The sequence below is a fragment of the Sceloporus undulatus genome, chromosome 1, assembly GCF_019175285.1.
Source record: "Sceloporus undulatus isolate JIND9_A2432 ecotype Alabama chromosome 1, SceUnd_v1.1, whole genome shotgun sequence".
NCBI lineage: Eukaryota > Metazoa > Chordata > Lepidosauria > Squamata > Phrynosomatidae > Sceloporus > Sceloporus undulatus.
The window spans coordinates 256380709-256404992 of NC_056522.1; the positions used below are offsets into that span (position 1 = coordinate 256380709).

Consider the following 24284-nt stretch of genomic DNA (forward strand, 5'->3'; position numbering starts at 1 on the left):
TTACCCTTCCAGAAAACAATAATTATCATTGTGATAGTGGTTGTCTTGCTGGGAATTGTAGCTCTCATTATTGGACTTTCAGTAGGGCTGAAATAAAAGCAGCCAACAGGGCTGCTGGCATTGAACCGTAAGTAGCCTGAGGTGGCATGGACGGGGAGCAGGAGGGCTCTTCTGGTTCTTTACTGCCTTTTTACTGCCTTCCTGAGGTTACTTTAACCACTCTAGCTGTCTCCTCTGTTGCTTGTCTGTCAGGAGGGTTTCTTCATATTTCAGTCTCTGTCTGGTGAACATTACTGCTTCAAGACTAGGGTTGACTGAGTATCTGTTCTCCAAATGCAATTTACCCCAAACTTCAAAAAGATGTTTTTATTTAAAATAAGCTCTATGTTATCCACTGACATGGGAAGAGGGGTAGGGTAGAGGGCAGACAGAGATCTTTATTAAGCCTCTTAAAGATTGTAAACAAGTGAGAGGCACTTTATGCTAACCTGCTTCATGTCAGTCTTAACTCCATGTAGTGTTATTTCAGTTGTTCTTCCAAAACCTTTGTTCTTTTTTGAAAAGTCTATTGTCATTCTCTTTCCCTCTCCCTCTCTTTTGCTGGGGTTCAAATGGTAGAAAGGAAGAATCTCAGCCAGTCTGAGAGTTAGTAAATTATATAAGAAACAAGGGAGCTCTCCAGTCCACCCCAAAGAGATGGGCTGGAGGTACCCAGTTTCCCTCCAGAGAGATGCCGCAGCAGCCAAACTGTGCGGCATCCCTCCGGACTAAAAAGAACCTGGAAAAAACGGGTTCTTTTTGGTGCTTGGACGCATCCACGATGCAAGCGCAGCACCTGGAAGTGTGGACACGCCGCCGTGCTTGCATCTTGCATGCATGTCACGTATGGATGGCACCACATAAAGATGATGCCATCCATACATGTTAGTTCTGGAGCATGCGGATGCTGCTTGCTCCAGAACCATAAAATTGGCCCAAGGACGGCGCTTCCTGCCCGTCTGTCTCGGGCCAAAGATTCCTGAGATTCTAAAGATGATACCAGATTCTGGATTTTTGAGGCACAATGATAGGAACAGAGTTGGTCTGTGATTAGGAGGGTGGACAGATGAAATTCTTCTTTTCGTTTCTGAGCTATACATTGCACCTATACATTTGAATTTTTTCTCCTTGAGTTGTTGCTTCCAAATGTTTCTTAGCATTTGGGATGTAGTGGGAAGCATGTTTGACCAGTTAGCAAGAGGCCAAATTTTGCCAAAGGCCTGAGGTAGGACTTCCCAAGTTTCTAGAACAACTTGGCTAGCAGTCCCTTCAAAGAACAGACACAATTCCAAAGCTAGCAATACCCACATGTTGACACTGGTGTTTGTGAAACACTTCTTCATACATGTATACACACAGGTTGTTCAATGGTCAAATCTCCACACATCTGCCATTTTGTGTCTGTAGCAAGGGTTGGAATGATGTTGTCCTCCAGTGTTGGACTGCAAATCCCATCAGTCCTAGCCAGCATAGTCAATGCAGAGTGTCAGTCCAACAACATCTATAGGGCCACATGGTTCCTAACCCTGGTCTATAGTATACAAGTCTGCCCTGTATTCACAAAGAAATGTTAACAGCACGGCTTACCGTATATACTTGATTATAAATCAACCTCATGTATAAGTTTAGGACAGATTTGGGGGCCAAAATTATCGATTTGATATGACTCAAGGTTAAGTCAAGGGTAAAACTTGGGAGAATGTAATAAAGGATGTAAAGGATGAAGCAAAGGAAAAAGATGCCAAAGGATTTGCAAAATTCCAGCCGGCATAACTGTTTGTGCTCATACTAGATGCTGGATGGATGACATAATAGATGGAGGTCAGTATTTCCAGGACAGATTATGCTCTTGTCTTTCACCAGGGGATGGTTCCTTTTTAAAATAAGAATTAAAGTACAGTACTTACATTGACCTGTGGGTAAGTCAACCCAGGTTTTTGGGGTCAATTTTTAGACTAAGGGCCAATACACAATCTGCTCCGCACACTCAGAACAACAGGAAAGAATCTATTGGATTACCCAAGGACCAGATTAAGATCTACTTCCCACAGGGCAGTCACTGTGGTGGCTCCCAAATTGTGGAATGGCTTGCCGGAGGAGATCTGTCTTATTACCACCTTAGATGCTTTCAAGAAGGCACTTAAGATGGATCTCTTCCGGCAAGCCAATCCCCAGACCTGCTATAACAGCTTTAAAACGACACTCCACTTGGAACATGTATGTGGAATCAGATATTGATATTGCACATGTATAGGTTTTTAATGTGTTTTAAATTTTCTTTTTATTTTGAGAATGTATTTTAACTAAGTGTAATTTTATACTTGTGTTGTTCTCCCACCTCGATCCATAGGGAGAGGTGGGATATATAAATAAATAAATAAACAAACAAACAAATAAATAAATAATACAGACAGCCAAAATAAAGCTGCTTCGGGTCACATTGGAGGTATGTTGTTTAAATGATCCATGTATCCTAAGAGTCCAGAAGCTGTACCAAAGCCACGCTCCAGGCCTGTCTGTATGGGGTCAAATTTATAGACTTATATACAGTAATTGTCTTACCATCCCATCTGAATTCTGATGGTGCTACAATGCCATCTGTAAGGATGAGAATGTAACAGTGCTATCATCTGAGAATATTCTTAACCATTGTGCCAATCTTTCCTTTGATCTTGCACTTGGGAGCAGATTAATGTCAGTTGCTCCTCCAACATCCCTCTATAAAACATTTGTATTGCTTCTCACTCTTGCCTTCTGGTCATGAGCATCACCCTCACATCATGAATCATTGCTGTTCCTCAAACATTTGTCTTCTCTAATCTCTTTTATTGTCTGTTTTGGCAGAGACAATCTGATGACCACCTAGATGTCTTGGGCTACAGTTCCCATAATATCTGTCAGAGACCATTGAGTAATAATCAAAATGTCTACCCCTGGCCTCTGCACAGACCATATGCTCCAGATCTAATAGAGAAGTAGAATGTGTGACAGTTTATTGTTTTTCCTCTCAAAATATGTTCCCTTTGCCCTAGCATTCTATAATAATTTGCTGCAACTTTGTGATCAGAATAAATGGGTTCTTCATTCCTGTGTGAAAATTAACTTTTCCCACTTTGTTCCTTTCCTTTTCCTCCAGATGTTCCCAGGCTTCTCCTGGGTTGGTAACAAGACCTCCCTTCTTGGTGTGACCTTTCCTTGCCTACCCTCCAGCCTGGCATCTTGGATTAAGTATGAATGGTTCCCTGCGAATGAGTTCCCTTGCACCAGTGCTTCCTGTGAAAGCAGCGTACTGTTCCAGTTCACTCCTTGGATAAAACTCTCTAGAAGGAACATTCCATCTACCTTGTTGAATCCCCAAAACCCAGGGATTGCATAGCACTCCAAAGAGGAATCTCCCATCGAACCTGTTCCTTACCCATACTTTCCTTCCTTCCCACTACACCTGGTACCTCCAAATGAAGTGTTTCCTGTTTTTAAGTCTACAGCCTTCTGAAATGTTCTACAGTCCAGTGGAATGAACCTTAAAAGGAATTGTGGAGTCATAAGCCTACCTCACAGCCTTGTTTTCAGTGGTGCCTTTTTCTTTCTCTTTTTGAACAATGATGTCAAGTAAATGCTGGACAATGTTAATCATATAAATGTTCAATATTATTGGGCAGGGGTCAAGGTCATAATGCCCAACCACCATCCAATTCTGTACTTGTGCTGGCTTTTTCCTGGCCTTTGAAGGGTAGCGTAGATTTTTCAAATCCTTCATTATTTGCAAGTGCAGCTCTTCTCATGCTGGTAGTCCTCCAGCACATAAACCTCACAAAGAGCTCAAAATTGGTCAGAGCAAGGAGTGAATACGTAATAGAGCACATTTTTACACAAACTTTGAAGTTAATCAAGTCCATCTTGGGGAGAGAGATTATGTTAGGACCTAATGCAGGCATACTCATCTTGAAAATAACAAAATATTCAGGATCTCTTAAGTCATAGTCACCACTGCATATTGCTGAAGGGATGTAGCATTAGCAACAAGGCCCTTCAAGTCTGAGCTGCCTGTGTTCCCTTTCTGTTTCAGCCTCATGCATTAAGTGGAGTTTCCATACTTTGGGGACTTGAACTGGCCTATGGGTGAAGGTGAAACTGTCAGTCATCAGATGCCCATAGATGAAGACACTCCCTAGGGATATGGGTTGTCTGTAAATTTGATAGTTCACTTCACCTTTTTTGAATACAGTTCAGTTTCTGAGTGGCATAGAATGTAATTTTTTCCTGATTGAACATTCAGTTTTGCTTGAGTGAGTAAAGGTATGCTTGTGCATTTTCTCTCCTCGGTTAAGTAATTGTGTTTGTTTGCATTTGTCGGATGACATAAGGATTGTGATGAATCAAAGGCACTGTTTGCTTTGAAATGTTAGTGTTTTTTTTACTGTGGGTTTCTGCTGCCTATGAAAAGCCATGTTGCAGGTACCACCCATAATTGCTGTTTGTAATCTGGCAACTTGGTTTATAGGACAGGGAAAAACTGGCTTGGAGAAAAACAGTGTGCTGAGTGATAAGTGATGACAGCTGAGAAGTGTGCCTTTCCGGTATCTAAATTCCAAGTAGAGAAAACCTTCCTGTTAGATACAAGTATTGGTGAAAGATGGAGTAGTTTTATCTTCTGTTAAGAGTGGAGTTCTAGCAATTTTTATATTCTCATGATAAAAATTCCCCTCATGTTTTGTTTCCACATACTGTAATGAATTTTAAATTTCTTTGTATGACTAACTTGGGTATTATTACTACAATTTGTAAGTTCTTTGGCCCCCTTGCTGCTTTGCTTTCAGCTGGGCATTGTCCTCCTCTGTACAGTTGTCACTCATGGTAACTAGAGGGCTTGCTTCATATTTGTCACATGTAAAATTGGCTAGGAATATATCATGTGATGTCCTCGTGTGAAGAAACGTGTTGCTTGAGCCTGGCCATAGTATAAGAGCAAGTTCCTGGGTTTTTTGTTTTTGTTCAGCATCAGGGGTCCATTCATACTATACAGTTAGTATTCCACCTGTGCTGCCATGGTTCCATGAAATGGAATCTGGGGATTTGCAGTTTAAGGAAAGTCGTTTAGAATTCTCAGCCAGAAAAGTCTAGTGCTACAAATCCCAGGATTCCACAGGATGGAGTCATGGTAGTTAAAGTGGAATCATAGCACTATAAAGGTGTTGTGTTAAGAGGGTTCAGTAAATGTACTGCATGGAAGAATACCTCAGGACTTTGGTTCTGCTAGTAATATTTATGTTGATATTTTTAGAGCAGGTGCACACAAAAGTTATTTTAGATTTACCCAGATTATAGGCTGGAAAGCAAACCTTAGTTGTTCTTGTACATGGGAAGTAAACAGTATTTTAAATGCTATTGAAGGGTTTATTTTCTGGGAGAGATGGCCCTCTTCTTCTCACTCAGTGGCACATTCTGGCTGGTCCACCTACATCTCCACACAGTACTCCATTAGCAATCACCTAGCATTAAGGTTGTGGCATCTTGATGCTGTAGCTACTCTGACATTTTCTCTGGTAAAGAGCATTTGTATCACTCTGATCAGTGAGTGCATGGATGGAGCTAGGAGAGTGATGTCTCTCATGATGTCATTTTATCTAGTCTTTGATGTCTCAAACTTGCAGGATGGTGGTACTTGGAACAACCATCCGTGAGAGCCATCTGCTATATGCAGAAAGCAACAAATTAGTTTTGTCAATGCTTTTAAATTTTTTAAAATGTAAAAATAAATGAATTTATTTAAACATAAACATGTGGCATGTCTGTTGAACTTCTGAACTTCATGCTGGTAGTCCAAGCAGTTATACTTGCTTTGAGGGGTAGGCTGTATTTTTTAGGCTTCAATGTCTCATCTCTCTGTGTGTGTGTGTGTCTGTGTGTGCTTTCCTCTCTCTCTCTCTCTCTCTCTATATATATACACACACACACACACACACACACACACAGAGAGAGAGAGAGAGAGAGAGAGGTTGTTCTTAGTTGCCCTCAAGTCAACCACAACTCATGGTAACCTTGTGTATGAGACATCTCCAAGCCCTGATTTAGTCAAGCCATCTAGTGCATGGTCTTCCTCTCTTTCTGCTGCCTTCTACCTTCCCTAGCATTATTGTCATTTCTCGTTCTTCTTGCCTTTTCATGATGTAGCCAAAGTACAACAGCCTCAATTTTATAATTATTGTTATAATTGATCTGTTCAAGAAGCCATTTGTTTAGATAGATAAGACACAGATATATATATATGAGAGAAACATTATCTTTCAGCTACAGTGTTCAGGTCCTGGCTTGTGTTGTCTAATACTCAGATCTCAGAGCACTGTAGTCTAAAAATAATGTTTTTGTGTATGCTTTTGCAACATACTTGCAGCATATGTAGGGAGAGGAACATTACTAGCACAAACCTAGATGGAATGAGCTCTATATAAGCACATCTGGAAAACCAAACTGCACTGGAGTTCTTCCTCCCACTTATAAATAAACTACATTTATTATGCCAAAACCTTTGTGTAAGGTTATATTTCATACATGCCATTGTTAACACTGGCTTGATTTCTACCTGCACTGTGAACTCTGGGCTTCTCACTATGTAGAAATAAAGAACAGCTCACTTCTAGATATTTCATGGAATAGTTTTATACCATCTACACCTGTGAAAGAAGAACCTGTAATTTCCTTTCAATGTTTTATATTATTTCCCAAGCTTCTAATCCACAGTCCCATCCTCTTGTTCCTATACCTTGCAAAAGCCCTATCCTCTTTTGCCTTAGTCTTTTCACCATACATATTTTGCTTAAATAACTGGGTATATTGCTATTCACATTTCCTTTCACCGAGCAGAAGAAGATCATGATCATGATATGCTGCATCATTCTTGTCATCATTCTGGCCTCTACTATTGGGAGCTTCTTTACCTGAGCACCCATTCCCTGTCCCTCGCCACTTCCCTCAGGTGAGTCGCATATAGATATGGAAACTTGATCTTGTTAATTTAAGTACTGTAACGGCAATCAACAATGTTAGTACTGTACATTGCATTCTATTATACAAATTTCCAGTTGGACACTAACAGATCTAATGATATTGCTGCAGAATGTCTCACTGGATAATATGTGCGCACACACACAGTGTTACTACCAGAGTTGGAAAAGATTAAGTGAAAAAAGATGTCAACTTAGCCTTTGCAATCCAATGGGGTGAGGGCAACAGAAGATACACTAGTTCTTAAACATACAGAAAATCATTACAATGAGTAGGTGACAGGATAACTGCTGCTTAACACATAGGATGAAGAAAATGTCTGTGTAGTTTCATAAATATTGTTTGCTATTGTGTATCACTTGACACCTCTATTATGTTCTCATAACTGCTTTGTCTTTCCTTCCAGAACAGATCTGCAAAATGGCTTTTTTTTCTTTCATGCCTCCCCTGGTCCTACAGTCTGCAGTACTTCCTCTTTTTATGGACATATCATCACCTTTCAAAATGTTTTAGCTAAATTCCAGGTGACTGGTAAAAAGGGCAGGAGCCAGAACATTTAAACTAGAATACTGGCATGGTATACAAATGAGGGTGAAGATTACTACAGCACAGGAACCTTGTTCCTAGGTTTCTTCAAATTCAGTTTTTATTGATTCACTTAGCAATCTCTAATTGGAGTTGGCATTTCAATTGTGCTGGCTCCTTCTGCCCACTGAGTAACTTCTGCAGTAAAACCAAGCATTTGGGAAGAGCCCTTAATGGTTTGTGTATCTGTAGAAGAAGACAAGTTACCCCCTTCTTTTATGGCCTGTACAGCTGCACTAAAGATAAGAATTAGACGATCAATCACTTGCTCTCCATCCAACTTACACTTTTCTCCAGCTGTGCTTTCTTTTCTTGCTCAAACTATGTCGAATGGAAAAATGACTTCTAATAGAAGATTTACATATCTACATAAGTTTGGACTTCTGGATAAAGAGACTGACCACCCCAGATTGTCTTTTCAGCTTCTAGCCAGTGTTGTTACAGAAATGCCTGCCATTCTTCTGTTCTCAATTACCTGTGTGTGTGCGCGCGTGCGCCAAGGCCATACTTTCTGATCAATGAGAGAATTCTTCAGGCTCTATCTGCAGGCATTTCTGTGGAGCCACAAGTCTATTCTATTAAGGTTTTCATCCACTTTGCCACCAACTGTATCAATATGTATCATTTCTTATATAGGTATGTTCCACAATGCCTCAATATATTTCAAATGTCCTAGGCAAAGGGAACTTGTCACTTACTCTAACAATTTAAGCTGTATTTACTCAAGTGTATGTGGTTTCTTCCCTTCAGTTACCTCCCTGGTAGGGGTGAGGCTGGAATATGTGTTTCCTTTTAAACCAGGCCCCATGGTATTTCTATTAGCTCCTTCTCCAGCTGCAGAAAACCATCATGTTAAATTAATCACCTGGCAGAGGAAGGGAGATCTCTGCAACCGCATGATGACCTGTCATTCCTTGTAAAAATTTAAAGTCCCAGCCACACTCGTGTGTGAAATGGGCATAAGGTATTTTGTGCTGAAGATCTTATTCAGAGCTTTAAAATGTGGCTCATGTAAGCTACTCTGCTAGCATTCAGAAGGCATGGATGTTAAAGGAATTTTCCTGAATAAAGAGTGAGCTTGATTAACTGGTGTCAGCTGTGATAGACTTAAATAAGAAACTGCTCAGATACTATAGTATGTGACGAATCCATTCTTTCTAGAAGGAATTGACATGATGCTCAGGGCTTGTTCCCAGTTCTGCTCAAAGGAAGAGATTAAGTTCTAGCTACTCCTCTATCAGGATGTAGTATATCTCTATCAGAGATATAAGCTGCCTTCTCCCCCCCTCCCCTCTGAAAAAAAAAGTAATCAAGGCAGCTTTACATGGACAGATACAATTCTATACTATTACCCAATGCAATTGCATTTGGTTATACCACTTATCAGTGAACTAATACTCCATAAGCAGTTTACAATGTGTAAGCTAATTGCCCCCAACAAGCTGGGTACTCATTTTAGCAACCTATCGAAGAATGTGAGGCTGAGTGGAGCTTGGAGCCCCTGGAATTGACTCACAACCCTATGCTTGCAGTAAAGGCATTTAACCACTCTTCTAGAAAGTTAATGCTATGCCACTAGGTATCAAGTGAGACGAAGGCACATACTAAAATTCAGCACAGATATATTTAAGTTAGGTGCAGCATACAAATCAAAGCTATACACACCTTGTGCGACAACCACTCTCAAATACTGGTACTGTAAGACAAGCTACAGAAAAAATAAAAAGGGCCCCCATGACATTTTAGGCATTAAACTAGTCAACTACAATTACCTGTTTCCGCATAGTCTAGATGAACTACAGAACTACAACTGTGTTCTAAGGCATTGCAATCTAAAGGGCAATCACTAGAATGCATAGATGTACTTATAAAAAGTAGGTCAAGTTTACTTAGCCAAGATCCATGTACTTATTAGCGTAATCTGCAAGCTTCATGGTACAGGCCACTCACTGCTGACAGTAACCAGGGAGAGAAGGATACACAATGTTTTATAAAAAGCTTACTGTCAAGGAGTAAAATTATGCATTGATGTAACTACTTTTCACAAGACCTCACTTATATTCTGTCAGGAAGAAAGAATTTCCCCCAGTAGCGGCCTTTCAGTTTCAGATCATAGGGGCTCACATGTCTCCTCATCCCCAGCATGTTGGCTGTGACAATACGTTCAAAGGTCCATGGATTCTGGTTGTTACGTCGCTTCTCCTCTTCTTTTTCCCGCATCTCTTGTAGGGATTGCTGGCTGACAGCTTGGGCTGGGAAGGGCAATTTCTTCGCCACCTGGGTTAGAAAGTGTTCCACCTCACCAAATTCACAGTGCCCGCCTACTTCCACTATGAGACGACCAGTTTTCACTGCTGTCACATAGTGGTCTATTGCACCTTTACCACCACCCATCCGCTGTCCTAGCCCTTTTCGGGTGATGGGCTTATATGGAGGTGGGACTCTCCACACAGCGAACATTGTCTTGGGATTCATGTGCCGGTTGATGGTCAAGCGAATCATTTCAAAGTGTCCCCAGCGGAGGTATCCACCACCTGTAGCCTGCAGGCAGACAGGAGGAAAATCTATCATTTTAATGGTCAATATAAGGAAAGATGTTATACATGCAGGAGCTTCCTAAAGCCACAACAAAACACCTTTTAACCTGCCCTTCCCTAACACCACAGTAGAGTTTTGTTCCATATCACAGAAGTCACAGCAAGGTGACTCTTAGCACTCACCATGATACCATATTGTCCTTCAGTGAATTCTGTGGCTTCTGTAGATGGACCACGGATATCACGTAAATTTTTGAACTCTCGCCTGACTTTAGGCAGATTGGGACTTTTCTCAACAAATTTCAGTTTTGGTTTCTCAGGAATAGTGATGCCTAGAAGGGACAGAATTACAGACTTATTTAATACTTGTAAACCATACAGAAGCATTACTAGAACAACTGATTCTGAAACCACTTACATGTGTCTGTGTGTATTATTATTATTAACCTTTATTTATGAAGCACTGTAAATTTACACAGCGCTGTACATGCAATCCTTTTAGTTAGACTGTTCCCTGCCCTCAGGCTTACAATCTAAAAAGACATGACAAAGAAGGAGAAGGGAGTGGTGGCGGGAAAGGGTAAGAGGTCCAGCAGTTCCTCTCAACCTCCGAGGCCTGGACCAAGGCAGATGGACTGAAGGGAGGGCTTGGCTTCAAAATGGAAGGTTAATCATTATCCAGGGAAAATACATACTCACAAGTAGGATAATGCATATACAGTACATAGCAATACAGGAAATGGATCGATAAACAGCCAACAACAGAACATCAGATAGTAAGCGACAATTATGTGATGCCTGGGAAGGCTTCTCTGAACAGGATGGTTTTCAACTCCGTTTTGAAGCTGGTTAAAGAAGTGATGGCTCTTGCTTGTGGAGGAAGAAGGTTCCAGGAGTGAGGGGCAGCAAGTGAAAAGGGGCGAATCTGGGATGGGGCAGAGGAAATCCTGGGCTGAGACAGGAACCCTTGACTACCAGAACGGAGGGCCCTGGTGGGAAGGTGAGTCACCTTCAAGTCACCTGCCAACATAGCAATCGCATGATTTCACAGGGTTTTCTTAGGATATAACTCAATGCTTACATTTGGGTTAATAACTGAGAAAAAAACTGGATACCTTTAAATATTGCATCCCCAGCTACAGAATATTTCACAGATTTCTTCCTCCTGAATACTGCCTCAAATTTTCTGTGAGGTTCTTTGGGGGATAGGAGCAAATACCATTATCATGTTAACAGAAAACAAAAAGGCAACTGGCCTTCTTGAGGTGGCAATACTGCAGCCATGACCCTAGCCAATGGTGAAATATCATTGGAGGTGTATTAGATGGGGAAAGCTGGCATTGGGAGCTTTCAACATCTGCAGGGCCAAATTTGCCCATTACTGAAGTAGAGGCTGCTAGCAAAGGCTACTAGAAGCTAGGACTATGTGGCAAAGGGAGTTACCTCCAGTATATCCAAGAGTAAAAGGAGCACTTGAAATGTTCTCAAGAAAAGTCTGTTTTGATCTTTCTCCCTTCTTACAGTGACTAAGGATATCAAGGATCTATGTACAACTCATGTGCATCTTTGTACAAGTGTATACACTTGAGGAAAGCAATATGAACTGGCCCTAATTTTGAAGCTGATTTGTCACAGACTTCAATGGATTCATCTCTCCCTATCCTACGGGTGGGAATTCTGATGATCTCCAGATTTTATTAAACTGAAACTCCAGAAAATCTCACCACTATGTCGATTAGAGCTGCTGGGAGTTACAGTCCAGTAACAGCTGGACAGCTGCACAATTGTCATCCTTACCCTACACACACACACAACAGCCATGGTATTTCTGATTTTTATATATGGTTATGAAACCTGGACAGTGGAGAAAGCTGATAAGAAGAGAACTAATTTGAGATGTGGTGCTGGAGAAGAGTTATATGGATAACGTGGATGGCTAGAAAGACCAACGAATGGGTTTTGGAGTAAATCAAGCTTGAACTCTCCCTAAAAGCCAAGACAACTAAAGTGAGATGGTTACACCTTTCGCCATATCATCAGGATACATAACTCAGAAAACACACCAATGCTTGGTTAGACAGAAGGCATTAGGAAAAGAGGAGGACCTCATCCTAGATGGATAGACTCAAATCTGGGAAACCACAGCCATGATTCTGCAAGATCCGAGCAGGGTAGTTGAGGACTAGGGATTTTGGAGATCTCCCATTCATAGGTTTGCCATAAGTTGAAGTTGACTTGACAGCAATTAGCAACCATAACACACACTGTGTATGTGTGTGTACACACACACACACACACACACACTCATCCCTCCATATTTGCAGCTTTGATGATTCATGGATTTGATTAATATATTCTCTCTAGGAATATCTAGGTCCTTTAACTAAAAGTTGCACTGAAAGATTCCTAGAGAGAATACTCTACTAGGCATTTGTAGCTCCTCCAGTGCAGTTCTATGGTCAGTGTCTGTCAAACGTTGACCACAAAGTTGCACTGGAGGACCTAAAGATTCCTAGAGAGGTGTCCTCTCAGGTAAAAACATAGTGTTTTTGTTATTTGTGGTCTTTCCATATTCACAGGGTCTTGTGTCCTTAACCCTAGTGAAAATGGAGGGACAAGTGTATATTCAACAACTGGTTCTGATCACTATGCGCATGCCAAAGTATTAGATGGGGAAAGCTGGCACTGGGAGCTTTCAACATACTTTTAACCTAGAGAGCTGAGACTTCATAAGTGGATGGGTACAGGGTACATAGGTAGTGTTCCTAGATATGAGAATGTGTCTAAAGAGGAGTTCTTTGTGCATTGGTAGCTGTTTATTCTGTGAACTCCCTTCGAGAGCAATATTGATTTCAGAAATACACCACCCTTTTCTCCATGGAATTCCAATATGATTTACCTTGGAAGTAAATACCACTGGATTTATTGGTGCTTCATTCCCAGTAATTGTGTATAGGACTTACTATCCTGCTGTCTGCAGTTACAGCTAAATACTAGTTACAAAAATATATTTCATCCTACCCCCGCTTCTTTTTTTAAAGAAAGAAAGCAAGCACATATTTTATGCCCATTGTTCCTCAGCATACCACTGTAATCTGGAGGAAGGACAAATTTCTTCAAACCAGCAGTGAGAATTTTGCTTCCAATGGACTCTAAAGAGAAAGAGAAAATGCTTGAAGTTAATACCAAGCAAAAATTTGCCCACACAAAAACATTGACAAGGATAACCTCCCTCAAACACATCAATTAATGTTAAAGTCATAGCTTTCTACACTTGGGCTGCTGCCACACTGCAGAATCAATGCAGTTTGACACTGCTTTAACTGTCATGGCTCCATCCTATGGAATTCTGGGATGTTTTTTGCTGTGAAACCAGAGCTCTCTGACAGAGAAGGCTGTCTCACAAAACTACAAATCCCAGAATTCCATAGCAATGAGCCATAGGAGTTAAAGAAGTGTAAAACTGCTTTAATTCTGCAGTGTAGATGTGACTTTGAAAGAGGAGCTGCATGCAAGAGGGACAGAAGAAATACTGTTTTTATATGGTATCACTTCTTTGATGACTTTGGCTGCATCCACACTGCAGAAATAATTCAGTCTGAAAACGCTTTAACTGTGATGGCTCTATGCTATGGAATCTTGGAACTTGTCGTTTGTTGTGGCACCAGAGCTTTCTGACAGAAAAGGAGAAATATCTCACCAAACTCAATTTCCCAGAATTCCATAGCATTAAGCCATGACAATTAAAGCAGTACAACTGCATTATTTCTGCAGTGTAGATACAGCCATAGAGTTCTAGAAATAAGTTGAGGAACACAGATCATCAAGGAATACTAAAAGATAAAGAAGTGCATATTTCAGTCTTTGCGTATTCAGAAATAATTAAACAGTCTTGGCTAACTGGTTCCTCCTGTAGAAAGATGGAGGGACAGCAATTTCAAGACAAAAGGCATCCAGGTGCTGGCTGCTCACAGGACAAAAAAAAAATAACTGTTCTTTTCACAAGTAACTGAAGGCAAGTTTCTGCAACTAACAGAAACTAGGAATGGTCCCAAAGATGATCTAATCTGCTGTTGCTTCCCTTATAGGTGAAGAAGCAAGGGTTCATAGAATCCTGGAGTTGGAAGTCTCCACAAGGGCCATCCAGTCCAACCCCATTCTGCCATGCAGGAACTCACAATCAAAGCATCCCCAACAGATGGCCATCCAGCCTCTGTTTAAAGACCTCCAAGGAAGGAGACTCCACTATACTCTGAGGAAATGTGTTCCACTGTCAAACAGCCCTTACTGTCAGGAAGTTCCTCCTAATGTTGAGGTGGAATCACTTTTCCTGCAGTTTGCATCCATTGCTTCGGGTCCTAGTCTCTGGAGCAGCAGGAAACAAGCTTCCTCCCTCCTCAATGTGACATCCCTTCAAATACTTAAACAAGGCTATCATATCATCTCTTAACCATCTCTTCTTCAGGCTAAACATACCCAGTTTCTGAACTAGTTATTAAAGTAGAATTCTAAGCTTGCTATAGGTCAGTGTTGTGGCAAGTGCCACCTCCCTGGGGGCAGTGGGAAGATCCAGGGGGGTGGTGAGGCAAAATGGGGCAGCAGGGAGGCCTACAGTTGAAGTACTGGCACGCAAGAAAGACGAGGGGGGACCAGTGGCCTTGACGTTTTGTGGGGAAAGCACCCCTCTGGGGAAGGAGCATCTGAGGTTGATTCTTGGAAAGAGTCCTTCACATCAGAGAGGCTGCTGTAGTTAAAATTTCCTATGCCAGTCTCCAGTCCTGAGTGTGTGGCCTCTGTAAACTCCCTACAAAGGACTGAGAGTCCTTCCTCACTGGGAAGAAGCTTCTTCTGGGAGCAGCAGCCATGCAGCCTGACAGTCTGCAACTGAGGTAAATGCCATTGGTTGGCTGTTGTACAAAGTGGCTCATCCTGGGATAGGTGTTGGATGGGTGCTAGGGTTGTCACCCAAGAGAAAAGGCAGCAGTAGCCCAAAGAGGTTAGGGAGCCACTGCTATACATGCAACCTTTCACAAGTATATACTGCTTGTCCTTCATCTATTATTTCTCCAAGCTCCTATCTTACATACTATTGTAGGTTTGAGGATCCTGTCTTTTGCATCCCGTCATTATAGGTACCAGCCTTCAGTGTGTCGACTTATCGCAAGCCCATGAATGCTATAGGGTTTTCTTAGGCAAAGAATACTCAAGAGGTGGTTTTGCCAGTTCCTTCCTCTGAACTATAGCCTACAGGCCCTGGTGTTCATTGATGGCCTCCCATCCAAGTACTAACCAGGACTGACCCTGCTTATCTTAATTCATAGCACAAGATTAAAACCATTGTGAAGTGTAAGAACTACAGGGCAGCTGAAGAGTCTTCCTTGAGGCTGGAGGCCTCTCCTTCTTTGGAAAGGAGTGGGGTGGGGATCTTTCAGGTCCTCCATTTTACTTGAATGTCGTCCTTTCGGAGCCTGACAAAAAGCCTGCATTTACATTTCTATTTGGAAGCTCTCTCTTTGGCCCCGTCCTCCATTTCCCTTGAATGTCCTCCATTCATTTACATTTCTTTTATTAAAGCCTCCATTCTCCTTGAGTGTCTTTCATTTTGAGCTTGACCAAGAAGCCTGCATCTACATTTCTACACCTTTCAGCCTCTTCTTTGGCCATGGGCCTCTATATTCCTTGAATGCCCTCCATTTTGGGGAGGGCGCCCTGTCCTCCTTGGAGGCTGGGAGGCGCCTGGTCAGCCTGAGATGAGCAAGAAGGAGCCCTGCTCCCGCCCTGTCTTCCCTAGAAGCCAATGCCGCCCTCCAAGGGCCCTGACCTGCCGGAGCCCCGCGGAGGGCGAGGAGAGGGCGCCCCGGCCGCCTCCACATGGCCACGGGGGGCAGAGGACCCAGAGAGCCAGACTCAGCCGGGCCAGGACTCAGGAACAGCTCGCACGGAGGGAAGGGCAGCCGGGCGGAAGTGCGGCCTCACACTTCCGTTGGCCGGGTGCGTCGCCTTAATCCGCCCCATGACGACACTTCCGGCAAACCGCGTGCAAGGAAACAATAGACGCCGGTTCCTGGTTCCGGGGAATAAACGACCCTAGACTTTTGTAGTGCTTCTGTTCCACTTTGGCTGCTCTGGCTGGCTGCCTCCTCCTGTTGCATTCTGGGATTTGCAGTAACATTTCTATGTAACGTTTCTAAAATCTATCAGTGATACCTTTATTGGCCAACCAAAATGCACAATATACTTGTTGCAAGCTTCTGAAGCTCCATGGGCTTCTTCATCAGGCAAGATGTTACAAACCAAACAGGAGAAAAAAACCAATTGGAGATGTTAGTTGGATGCCTGCATGTTGTCTCTGTCCTTAGTAAAGATGTTATGATGGGGAGGATATATTTTGCAGGCAGGCTCCGCCTCCTCTTTCTGGCCCTGCGGCAATAGGGAGATGTTCAAAGTCCATTTGCATCTCCACAGGGACTCCTCTTTTGCAATCCAGTGTGTCTCCATTCCAGAGAGGCCACAGGCCACTTTGTAGGCAGCAAACAATGGGTTCCTCAATAAGTCACCAGAGTTTATCACACGGGAGGAATTTCTCTTAATTTCGAATGAAAAGAAAGTGGGGCCAGAACGCATTCACGTGAATTCACTAGTTCAGCTAATTTACATGAATTCGAATTGCTTTCGAACTGACTTCCCATTGTCCCAAAATAGCTTGCCATTGCCCGAAATGGCGTGTGGTAGTCTTATCACGCAATAACGTTAAACCATTAAACCCCATGATTGCATTCATATTGCCATTGGATTATACTTCCAATTTCCCTTGTCTGATAAACTCCAACATGTTTTGCATCAGCAACATTTTGGTGATGTAGAGGTAAAACATGCAAATTCAGTCCAAATTTAAGAAGAAAAAATTGTATGCAAAAAGGTGGAGACTTTGTTTGGTTTCCTTCACTGAGTCCATGTATACTCTCTCTGCTCTCTAGTGTTTAAATCTTTTAGGGGAAGAGTTGAAACTGAAGGAGAGTGGGAATGATGCAGGGCTTTCTTTATAGCTGCATCAACTCCATGAGCTTTTTGCTAAAGGGAGCATGCTTACAACAACTTTATACTGTTTTGTCATATATTGCAGCCCTTCAGACACTGGTGTTTATCACACGTGAGACTGGAGCTCTAAACCCAAGCGCTTCTGTATCAGAGTCACTTCGAATCCAAGGCAATTCATGTGATGAATTATCACACGTGAAGAACGAAATTGTGGTAATTACTGGGTCAAAGCAGAGTGAGTGCACATTGAATTACCACACCAGTACATACCATATGGATTCAACGATTCAAATTGGGATCCTTGCACATGCTCAGTGGGGGACTGAACGCATCGTGAACCTTTGCATTTTTGGGATGAAGAAGGAGGCCACTTCCTGCTTCCACTTTCATGTGAATGCTAGCCTCATGTGAATGACAGCTTCACGTTTCTTCTTCCCTTCTATTTCATTCTATTTTTTGACTTCGTTTACTCTAGAATGTGTCCTGGCTGGGTCCTCCGTGTCAGATTTCCCTGCATCCCCCACCTGCTTCCTTCAAATGTACCCAGTTTCCCTTATTCTCCATGCTTCCTAAAGTACCACCTCCCTGAATCCAATCCACTCTCCTTCCCTTTGTAACAGTTGCCTTCTCTTAGGTTGCATCTGCACTGGGGAAATAATCCAGTTTGACTCCACTTTAACTATCTTGACTCAGTGCTATAGAATTCTGGGAACTGTAGTGTCATGAGACATTGAGCCTTCTCTGCCAGAGAGCTCTGGTGCCTCAGCAAAATAATAACTTTTATTATTATTTTAAAAATAAATAATAATAAAAAAATTCTTTCACTGCAAAATAATCAGTGTAGAAGCTGCAGGTTTACTTGGAAGTAAATCCTTTGGATCTGAAGGAGACCCATTTTGGAGGATTGCAGAAATGATCCAGTTTCCTTTATTCTCCATGCTCCCTAAAATACGACCTCCCTGTATCCAATCCACTCTCCTTCCCTTTGTAACAGTTGCCTTCTCTCAGGTTGCATCTGCACTGTGGAAATAATCTGGTTTGACTCCACTTTAATTGTCCTGGCTCAGTGCTATGGAATTCTGGGAGTTGGAGTTTATTGTGGGGTCCTCGGCTCGAGGCTGTGGAATTCTGAGAGTTGGTTGCTCCCCCCAGCTTCCGATGGCCCCTCCGTTGCTCCCATCTCTCCCCACCAGCCTCCTGTTTCATTACCTCCATCCCTGTCTACATCTAAATCTACCCTTCCAAACACCGGAAGCAAATGGGGCAAAATTTCAGTGCAGCATCATGGGAAATGTGGGACCTTGGAGGTTTGGGGGGGTGTACCAGGATGGAAGCAAGTTGCATTCCACACCATACCAATTCGGATTTAAATAGAAGTGAGCTTGGAAACAATTTTTGTGAATTCGCTTGTTACCAAATTCATGACTCTTCATTTTGGATGGACTGCAGAAGTGTCTCGGAACGACCCCCCATAGAAAGCTATCACATGTGATAATACATCACGTTATCGCATGAATTTGCATTGTTGGATCCGCAGTGGCTTCAGATCAGAGCTGCAAAAACCTCTGTGTGATAAACACCAATGTTAGAGTGCAACTCAGAGTATTCTTCTTGGTAATGCTGGTTAGGAAAGTTGCAGTGCAACAAGATTTGAAAGGGTGCATGATTTCTGCTCCTTGCATATATAAAAATGATATTTGAAGGAGTTTGCTAAGGGCTGTGTAATAGCTGTTGCTGACGTGGGCTACCTTACCCCTGGCATCATTCTGAATTAAAAGCTTTGAACAAAAAACATTAGATATATTTTAATAATAATCCACTCTAGCTTTTCCCCACTTTTATATTGGTACATCCCTGGCAATGACTTATACACCATTATCTAACCCCTGTCAAGACAGACTACTTTTCTGAAAGTTACTGTCTTGTAAGTAGTGTTCTAGTCTAGAAGGAAGCAAAGGAAAGAAATAAGACCAACTCCTATCTGGCAGAGTGAACCTAAAGAAAACCTGTGTTGTTGATATTGGTACTTGGTACTGAGTCTTACAATAATATGAAATTGGCACTATTTGAAACATCCAACAATTCATTTATTGTTAAGTTTTTGGAACCTCAAGGTATCATACAAAAGGCACTAAAACCATATACTGTCACTTGCATCAACAGCCCTATCTGCTTGACCTGGGTAAGGGGTATACTTGGTAGCTTGGTATGCTTGGCTGATACATCTTTGAACATTTGTCCTTTGTCCTATAAAGAGTTGGCTTCTCAATATTTGCTGTAGATGGCCACAATGTGCTCATTATCCGTAGGCTTGTAGCTGCCAACACCTGAAAAAATAAGATGTTGGAAACTGAGTGATATTCCACAGAATATATATCTTTTCTTAAGGGGAAATCTATGTAAATACAGATGCAAGAGGCAATTTTACTGTAGACAAGCGTCACTGTTCAGTTGACCAATGATCCCCTACACTGCAGCATGTATCAGTTTTATTTCACATGTGTGCTTAATGTGTGACTGAAGATCACAAATAGAAGGCTTACAACATTATAACAATTACAAAAACATATACTACACTTGATCTTAGCCAAAAGGCCGAGAAGGCTCTTATTCTCTTGTGACATATCTCATTAAGTCAAACATAATAAATAAAGAAGAAACTGGAAGAAACTATTTTGCATGTGAACATGTGCCAATGTAATTATCAGCAGCCATTGTTAATCTATCCTAGCTCAGAGATACACTTATGTGAAAGTATTATACCTAGGTCAAGTGGTTTTTTGCCACTGAGGAACTGCCAGTAAGTCTTCTCATTGGTGTCAGCTTGGATGCCATGGATTGAGACAACCATAGGACCCCAGGTGGTCTGTTCAGTTTGAAAGCTGTATAATTCAAATAATGCAAAATATACAGTATAAGAAGGGTGGTTAAAAAGGTAGATGAACTAAGAAGAAGGAGAAAAATATACTAATTCAAGTGTAGAGACTCAAAATCTAAAAAGAGAAGGAAAAAGAACAACATGGGGAAAGTGACATACAGTATAAAGATAATTTAACATAATTTAAATATGATATCCAGGTTCCTCCAAACTATCATATGGGTTTAATGAATGGGGGATGCAAATTTCAAAGGTTTCTTTATTTGATTTTTGTAACTTTTCAATAAATAAATAAGTGATCACAGTTTGCATTCCCGGGTTTCATAACACCCCAAAGAATTAGCACTATGTTCTTTGATTCACTACCACTCTCCATCATTTACCTGAATTCATTTGGTTTAGCACTCTGAGCTGTTTCCAAGACAGCAAGTAGTACGGAGCCCTTTGGCACCTCCACTGTTATGGAAAATGTGAACTTGGGTTCTCCCTGGTCCTTGATAATGGTGTACTGTACCTTAATGGTGGGAACTGTGCAAAAAGAAAAAAGTCAGGTGAGTTAACTCATTATGCCTCCCTCCTCATATTTAAGGGCTGTGCTGCACTTCCCCCAACTTTTTATATTGAGTGACTAACATGGCTGTGTGTTTAAGTGCCTTCAAGTTACCTGTTGATTTATAGCAACTCCATAAATTTCATAGGTTTGTCTTAGCCAAGGAATACTCAGAGGTGGTCCCTACCTGCATCTCATGTAAGTTGCAATCAGCCTTTTTTTTCCACATGGAATGGTGCCATCAATATGAGATGGTGGCCAAATATGAAGAATACTCTGGGGTATTCTGTGCATTGTAGTCCAAAACAGTAACTTTCCCAAACTCTGTCTTGAATGGATCCATGGATCCTTTTATTAAAACCTGACTAAATGAAGCACAATGCTTGTTTTTGTTCACTTGTTGTTATTTTTAATCTGCTGGGTCTCTTTAGAAATCACTCCAAAAGCACTCATGTGGAAGAAATATTAGTTGGAAACAGTGTTATCACATGCCCAACTTCAGAAAGAAAGGTCTGCCTTTTGTAGCTGCTTGATTAGTACAGTATAAATTTATGAGGTTCATGGGAGTTTTTCTTCTTGGTATGAAACTGAGTCATCAGTGGAGAAAGATAAATATGTCACACAGCAGTTAAAAGTGTAGCACAAGGGTAGGTATTATGTGGCCTTCCAGATGTTGGACTGCAACTCCAAGCATTTTTCACCACTGGCTTTGTTAACTAAGCCTGATGGGAGTTGCAATTGAACAGCACCTGGAGGGTTTCAGGATTGCCACCCTTAGTGTAGGAGATCTGTCATGTGGAAGTAAAAACAGATGGCAACCCTGCTTAACTTTTTAATGTCAACTTTGAATGGCTCTGTTGGAAGACAGAAGACAGCTTTAGGGCTTGTCTATAAGATAAATCTTTAAAGCATCTTGTTCTTGCATTGCTTGAGAACAGAGGAATTGCCTGTCGTGCACTTTGAGAGAGAGTCTCATTAGGGCTCAGACGTACCTTTTTCTGGGGAACAAACGAGGCCCTGTATATCCAGGTATGTTTTGCCCACCAGAGAGGGCAGGATTTGAGAAGCGGCGCCAGGAGTATTAAAGGCTCCCAGATAAACCTCAAACAGCATTTTGTCAAGAGTGTTGGTACAGCTCCATGCCCCCACATTGTAAAACTCGGAAGTAACGCTGAGGGCCTGGAAAGTGGAAAGAAGCAATGGGGGTAAGCTTTTGTGAGAACGGATGGGTATAAGATGCACAGGGTGGAGGAGACAGACTTGAGGTTTGTTCCCTTCAGGGTGAGTGATCAAGTGTAAAGAGGCACATACCTGCATTGCTAGGCCAGTGCTATAGAGGTTACCAATTATGCCATTGCACTTCTGTTCATCAAGAATTTTTTTTGTGATGTAGCTCAAGGTATGCTGAATGATGCCCACAAGCTTGTTATTCTTAGTTGTCATTATTTCATTATACACGCAGGTCAGTGCCAAACTTGCCATGGCTGCAGTATCTGCAAATTGCAACTTGTCATCATTACCATTACCACCATCCCATGGTTTAGAGACAGACATCTGTACCCTTCAGATGTTTTTTGGACTGCAGTTTCTACAATCTCTCACCATGGGTTATGCTGGTGGGATTTGCAGGCCAAGAACATTGGGAGAGTCACAATTATCCACCTTTACTGAAGACTTAGCCACCACCAGACAAGCAGGGGGATGAAAGAAGAGCATCACTTTCTGGTGCTTCATGTGGGAAGGGACAACACCATGGCCTCCAACACTTCACAAATGGAAACTGAACATATATTGCCATGCAACATAGGGGAGAATAACAACCAACAGACAAATAATATCAATTAAAACACACATGAATTCAAAATAACAAATAAAATGTACACATATTATAACAATACACGTTTAAAATTCATCATTTAAAATTTACAATTTAAAAACCATTTGGATAAGCTTGCTGGAAGGGATTGGTCTTTGCTGTTCTTTTAAATTCAGACAGTGTATTCAGCTGTTGAATTTCTTCCGGCAGGTCATTCCTCAGTCTAGGAGGCTGAAGAAAAAGTCCCCTGGCTGACTGTTGCCAACCTAGTCCTGGCTGACTGGAATGAATGTCCACCAGAGGACCTGAGTGTACAGGGCAGATTACAGTATATGGGAGGATGATACCAGGGGCAGAGGTCTGGATTTAGAACTGAGTATCCTGGGCCATCACATTCTCCAATCACCTATACAGTTGTCTAGGGCTCCAGTTCATCCCTCTCTCCCTTCCAAAGAGATAATAAAAAGATATAGGTTGTGGAAGTGTTTGTGAACTACGTAGGCTGCTCTGAGTGCTTTGAAGGAAGAGTAAGATCAAACTGTAACTTTAAATGAGGCATATAATCTGGTGTCATTCTCTTACCTACTGAGAAATGGCCCCCAATCTGGAAGTGATTAGACTCTGCAGCTTCAGCAAGGATTCTAGCAGCCGTTTCAGCTTCTGAGCTGTCTACTACACACAAGGCCAGAACATCCAGTGCCAACTGGTAGTAGGTTGTCTTGGGGGCATGATGGACATCTGCAAAGCAACCAGGTATTACAGGTTCAAGATTCCCACCCTTAGTGTAGGAGATCTGTCAGGTCAAAGTAAAAAACAGATGGCAACCCTGCTTAACTTTATGGATTCCTCTCAATTATAATAGTGATAGTTAATTTCTTTACTTTGGAAGGAACAGGACCATTTCCAAACCACACTATGCCAGTGAAAGGCCAAAGATCCCAGTTTGAGTCTCAGGTGTCTCTAGTTAAAAGATCCTTAGAAAACTAAGAGGCTCTGGTGAGCATCTGCTGTTCAGTGTAGCTGGTACTAGTATAGAGGGAGATGGACCAATTACATGACAGTATAAGACCTTAGAAATGTTGCTCTTGGACTACTACTTTCAGAATCCCCCATCAGCGTGGGAGCTGTAATAAAAAAGGAAACTTGCAATCTCTAGTCGAGTAGGTCACCGTCAAATATATGTGAGTGTTGTGTACAAAGATACAGAACAGAGGAGCAGAACTGCTATGGAAGTGTATTTGCTGTGCCTAATTCAGATTGAGTTCAGAGGAAAGCAGTTCTGCCTGTTTGCGGCAGAAGGCAGCTGTGCACAATGGTGACTGGCTGTAACATGTGACTTTGGCGAACCATCCTACCCTGCCCTATCCTCAGTCTAGGAGCAATTTCACAACTATTTAAAACTATTTTATTATTCTTATAATAACAAGAGCAACTAAGGTACCAGTAAGTTTAACTGAATAAATGCACATGCAGTGCTGGAAAAATAAAAAGTGGATAGCCTACCTGAAGAATGAAGAGAATGGGGAAGGTGGAGAACTGAATCACACTTAAAACAGCAGATAAGAATGTCTGTCATTTGCTTTGGGAGAATGGGTGGGGGAAATGAGTGAGCTCACTTTTCTTGGAGAAAATGTACTGCTTGCAACTCCTATTTTCTTTTCTATGCAGCTTAGGACACCCTCTTCTTTTCCAAATGAGAGGAGAAATTACTAGCCACAATGGCTATGGATAACAGGTATGGCTATTTCCAACTTTGGTTCAAAAGATTATTATGACTGGAGGAAACTACGGAAGGAAACTAAGGCTGCATCTGCACTGCAGAAATAATGTAGTTTGACA

The 24284-nt window shown here is 41.8% G+C and overlaps 3 protein-coding genes and 1 pseudogene across 12 annotated transcripts in view; 1 reads left to right on the top strand and 3 right to left on the bottom strand.

Annotated features, from left to right (window-relative positions):
- Nucleotides 1-5816, top strand: part of STX3 (syntaxin 3) — a 49291-nt gene extending 43475 nt beyond the window's left edge. For 4 of the 7 annotated variants that reach the window (XM_042452564.1, XM_042452580.1, XM_042452599.1 and 1 more), the window contains one exon: nt 3176-5816. In XM_042452564.1, coding sequence (XP_042308498.1) covers nt 3176-3415 — 240 coding nt within the window. In that variant the 3' untranslated portion in view covers nt 3416-5816. Of the gene's footprint in view, nt 1-12; nt 128-3175 lie in introns of those variants that run through there. The other 3 variants (XM_042452609.1, XM_042452630.1, XR_006102233.1) reach the window with 2 other exon arrangements.
- Nucleotides 5817-9231: 3415 nt separating this feature from the next.
- On the bottom strand, nt 9232-16139 carry MRPL16 (mitochondrial ribosomal protein L16). The gene is made up of 4 exons (XM_042452642.1): nt 15985-16139; nt 13250-13315; nt 10347-10495; nt 9232-10167 (listed from the first exon to the last, which is right to left on the bottom strand). The coding sequence occupies exons 1-4, from the start codon at nt 16034-16036 to the stop codon at nt 9682-9684; spliced, it is 753 nt and encodes a 250-aa protein (XP_042308576.1). The 5' UTR covers nt 16037-16139; the 3' UTR covers nt 9232-9681.
- A 3127-nt stretch (nt 16140-19266) lies between these two features.
- Nucleotides 19267-24284, bottom strand: part of CBLIF (cobalamin binding intrinsic factor) — a 38837-nt gene continuing 33819 nt past the window's right edge. For all 4 annotated transcript variants that reach the window (XM_042452543.1, XM_042452528.1, XM_042452537.1 and 1 more), the window contains 6 exons: nt 23028-23183; nt 21941-22122; nt 21622-21808; nt 20463-20607; nt 19965-20083; nt 19267-19528 (listed from right to left, as the gene is read on the bottom strand). In XM_042452543.1, the coding sequence (XP_042308477.1) occupies nt 19467-19528; nt 19965-20083; nt 20463-20607; nt 21622-21808; nt 21941-22122; nt 23028-23183 (851 nt within the window). In that variant the 3' untranslated portion in view covers nt 19267-19466. The remainder of the gene's footprint in view (nt 19529-19964; nt 20084-20462; nt 20608-21621; nt 21809-21940; nt 22123-23027; nt 23184-24284) is intronic.
- Nucleotides 19710-19808, bottom strand: LOC121920082 (annotated as a pseudogene).

Coding starts and splice junctions, on each gene's coding strand:
- MRPL16 (XM_042452642.1), bottom strand. CDS start 16,036: ATGTGGAGGCGGCCGGGGCGCCCTCTCCTCGCCCTCCGCGGGGCTCCG. Junction 10,496..13,249: donor CCTTCCTCCAGATTACAGTG/GTATGCTGAGGA, acceptor TGTCCCTTCTAG/GCATCACTATTCCTGAGAAA. Junction 10,168..10,346: donor AAGGACAATATGGTATCATG/GTGAGTGCTAAG, acceptor GTCTGCCTGCAG/GCTACAGGTGGTGGATACCT.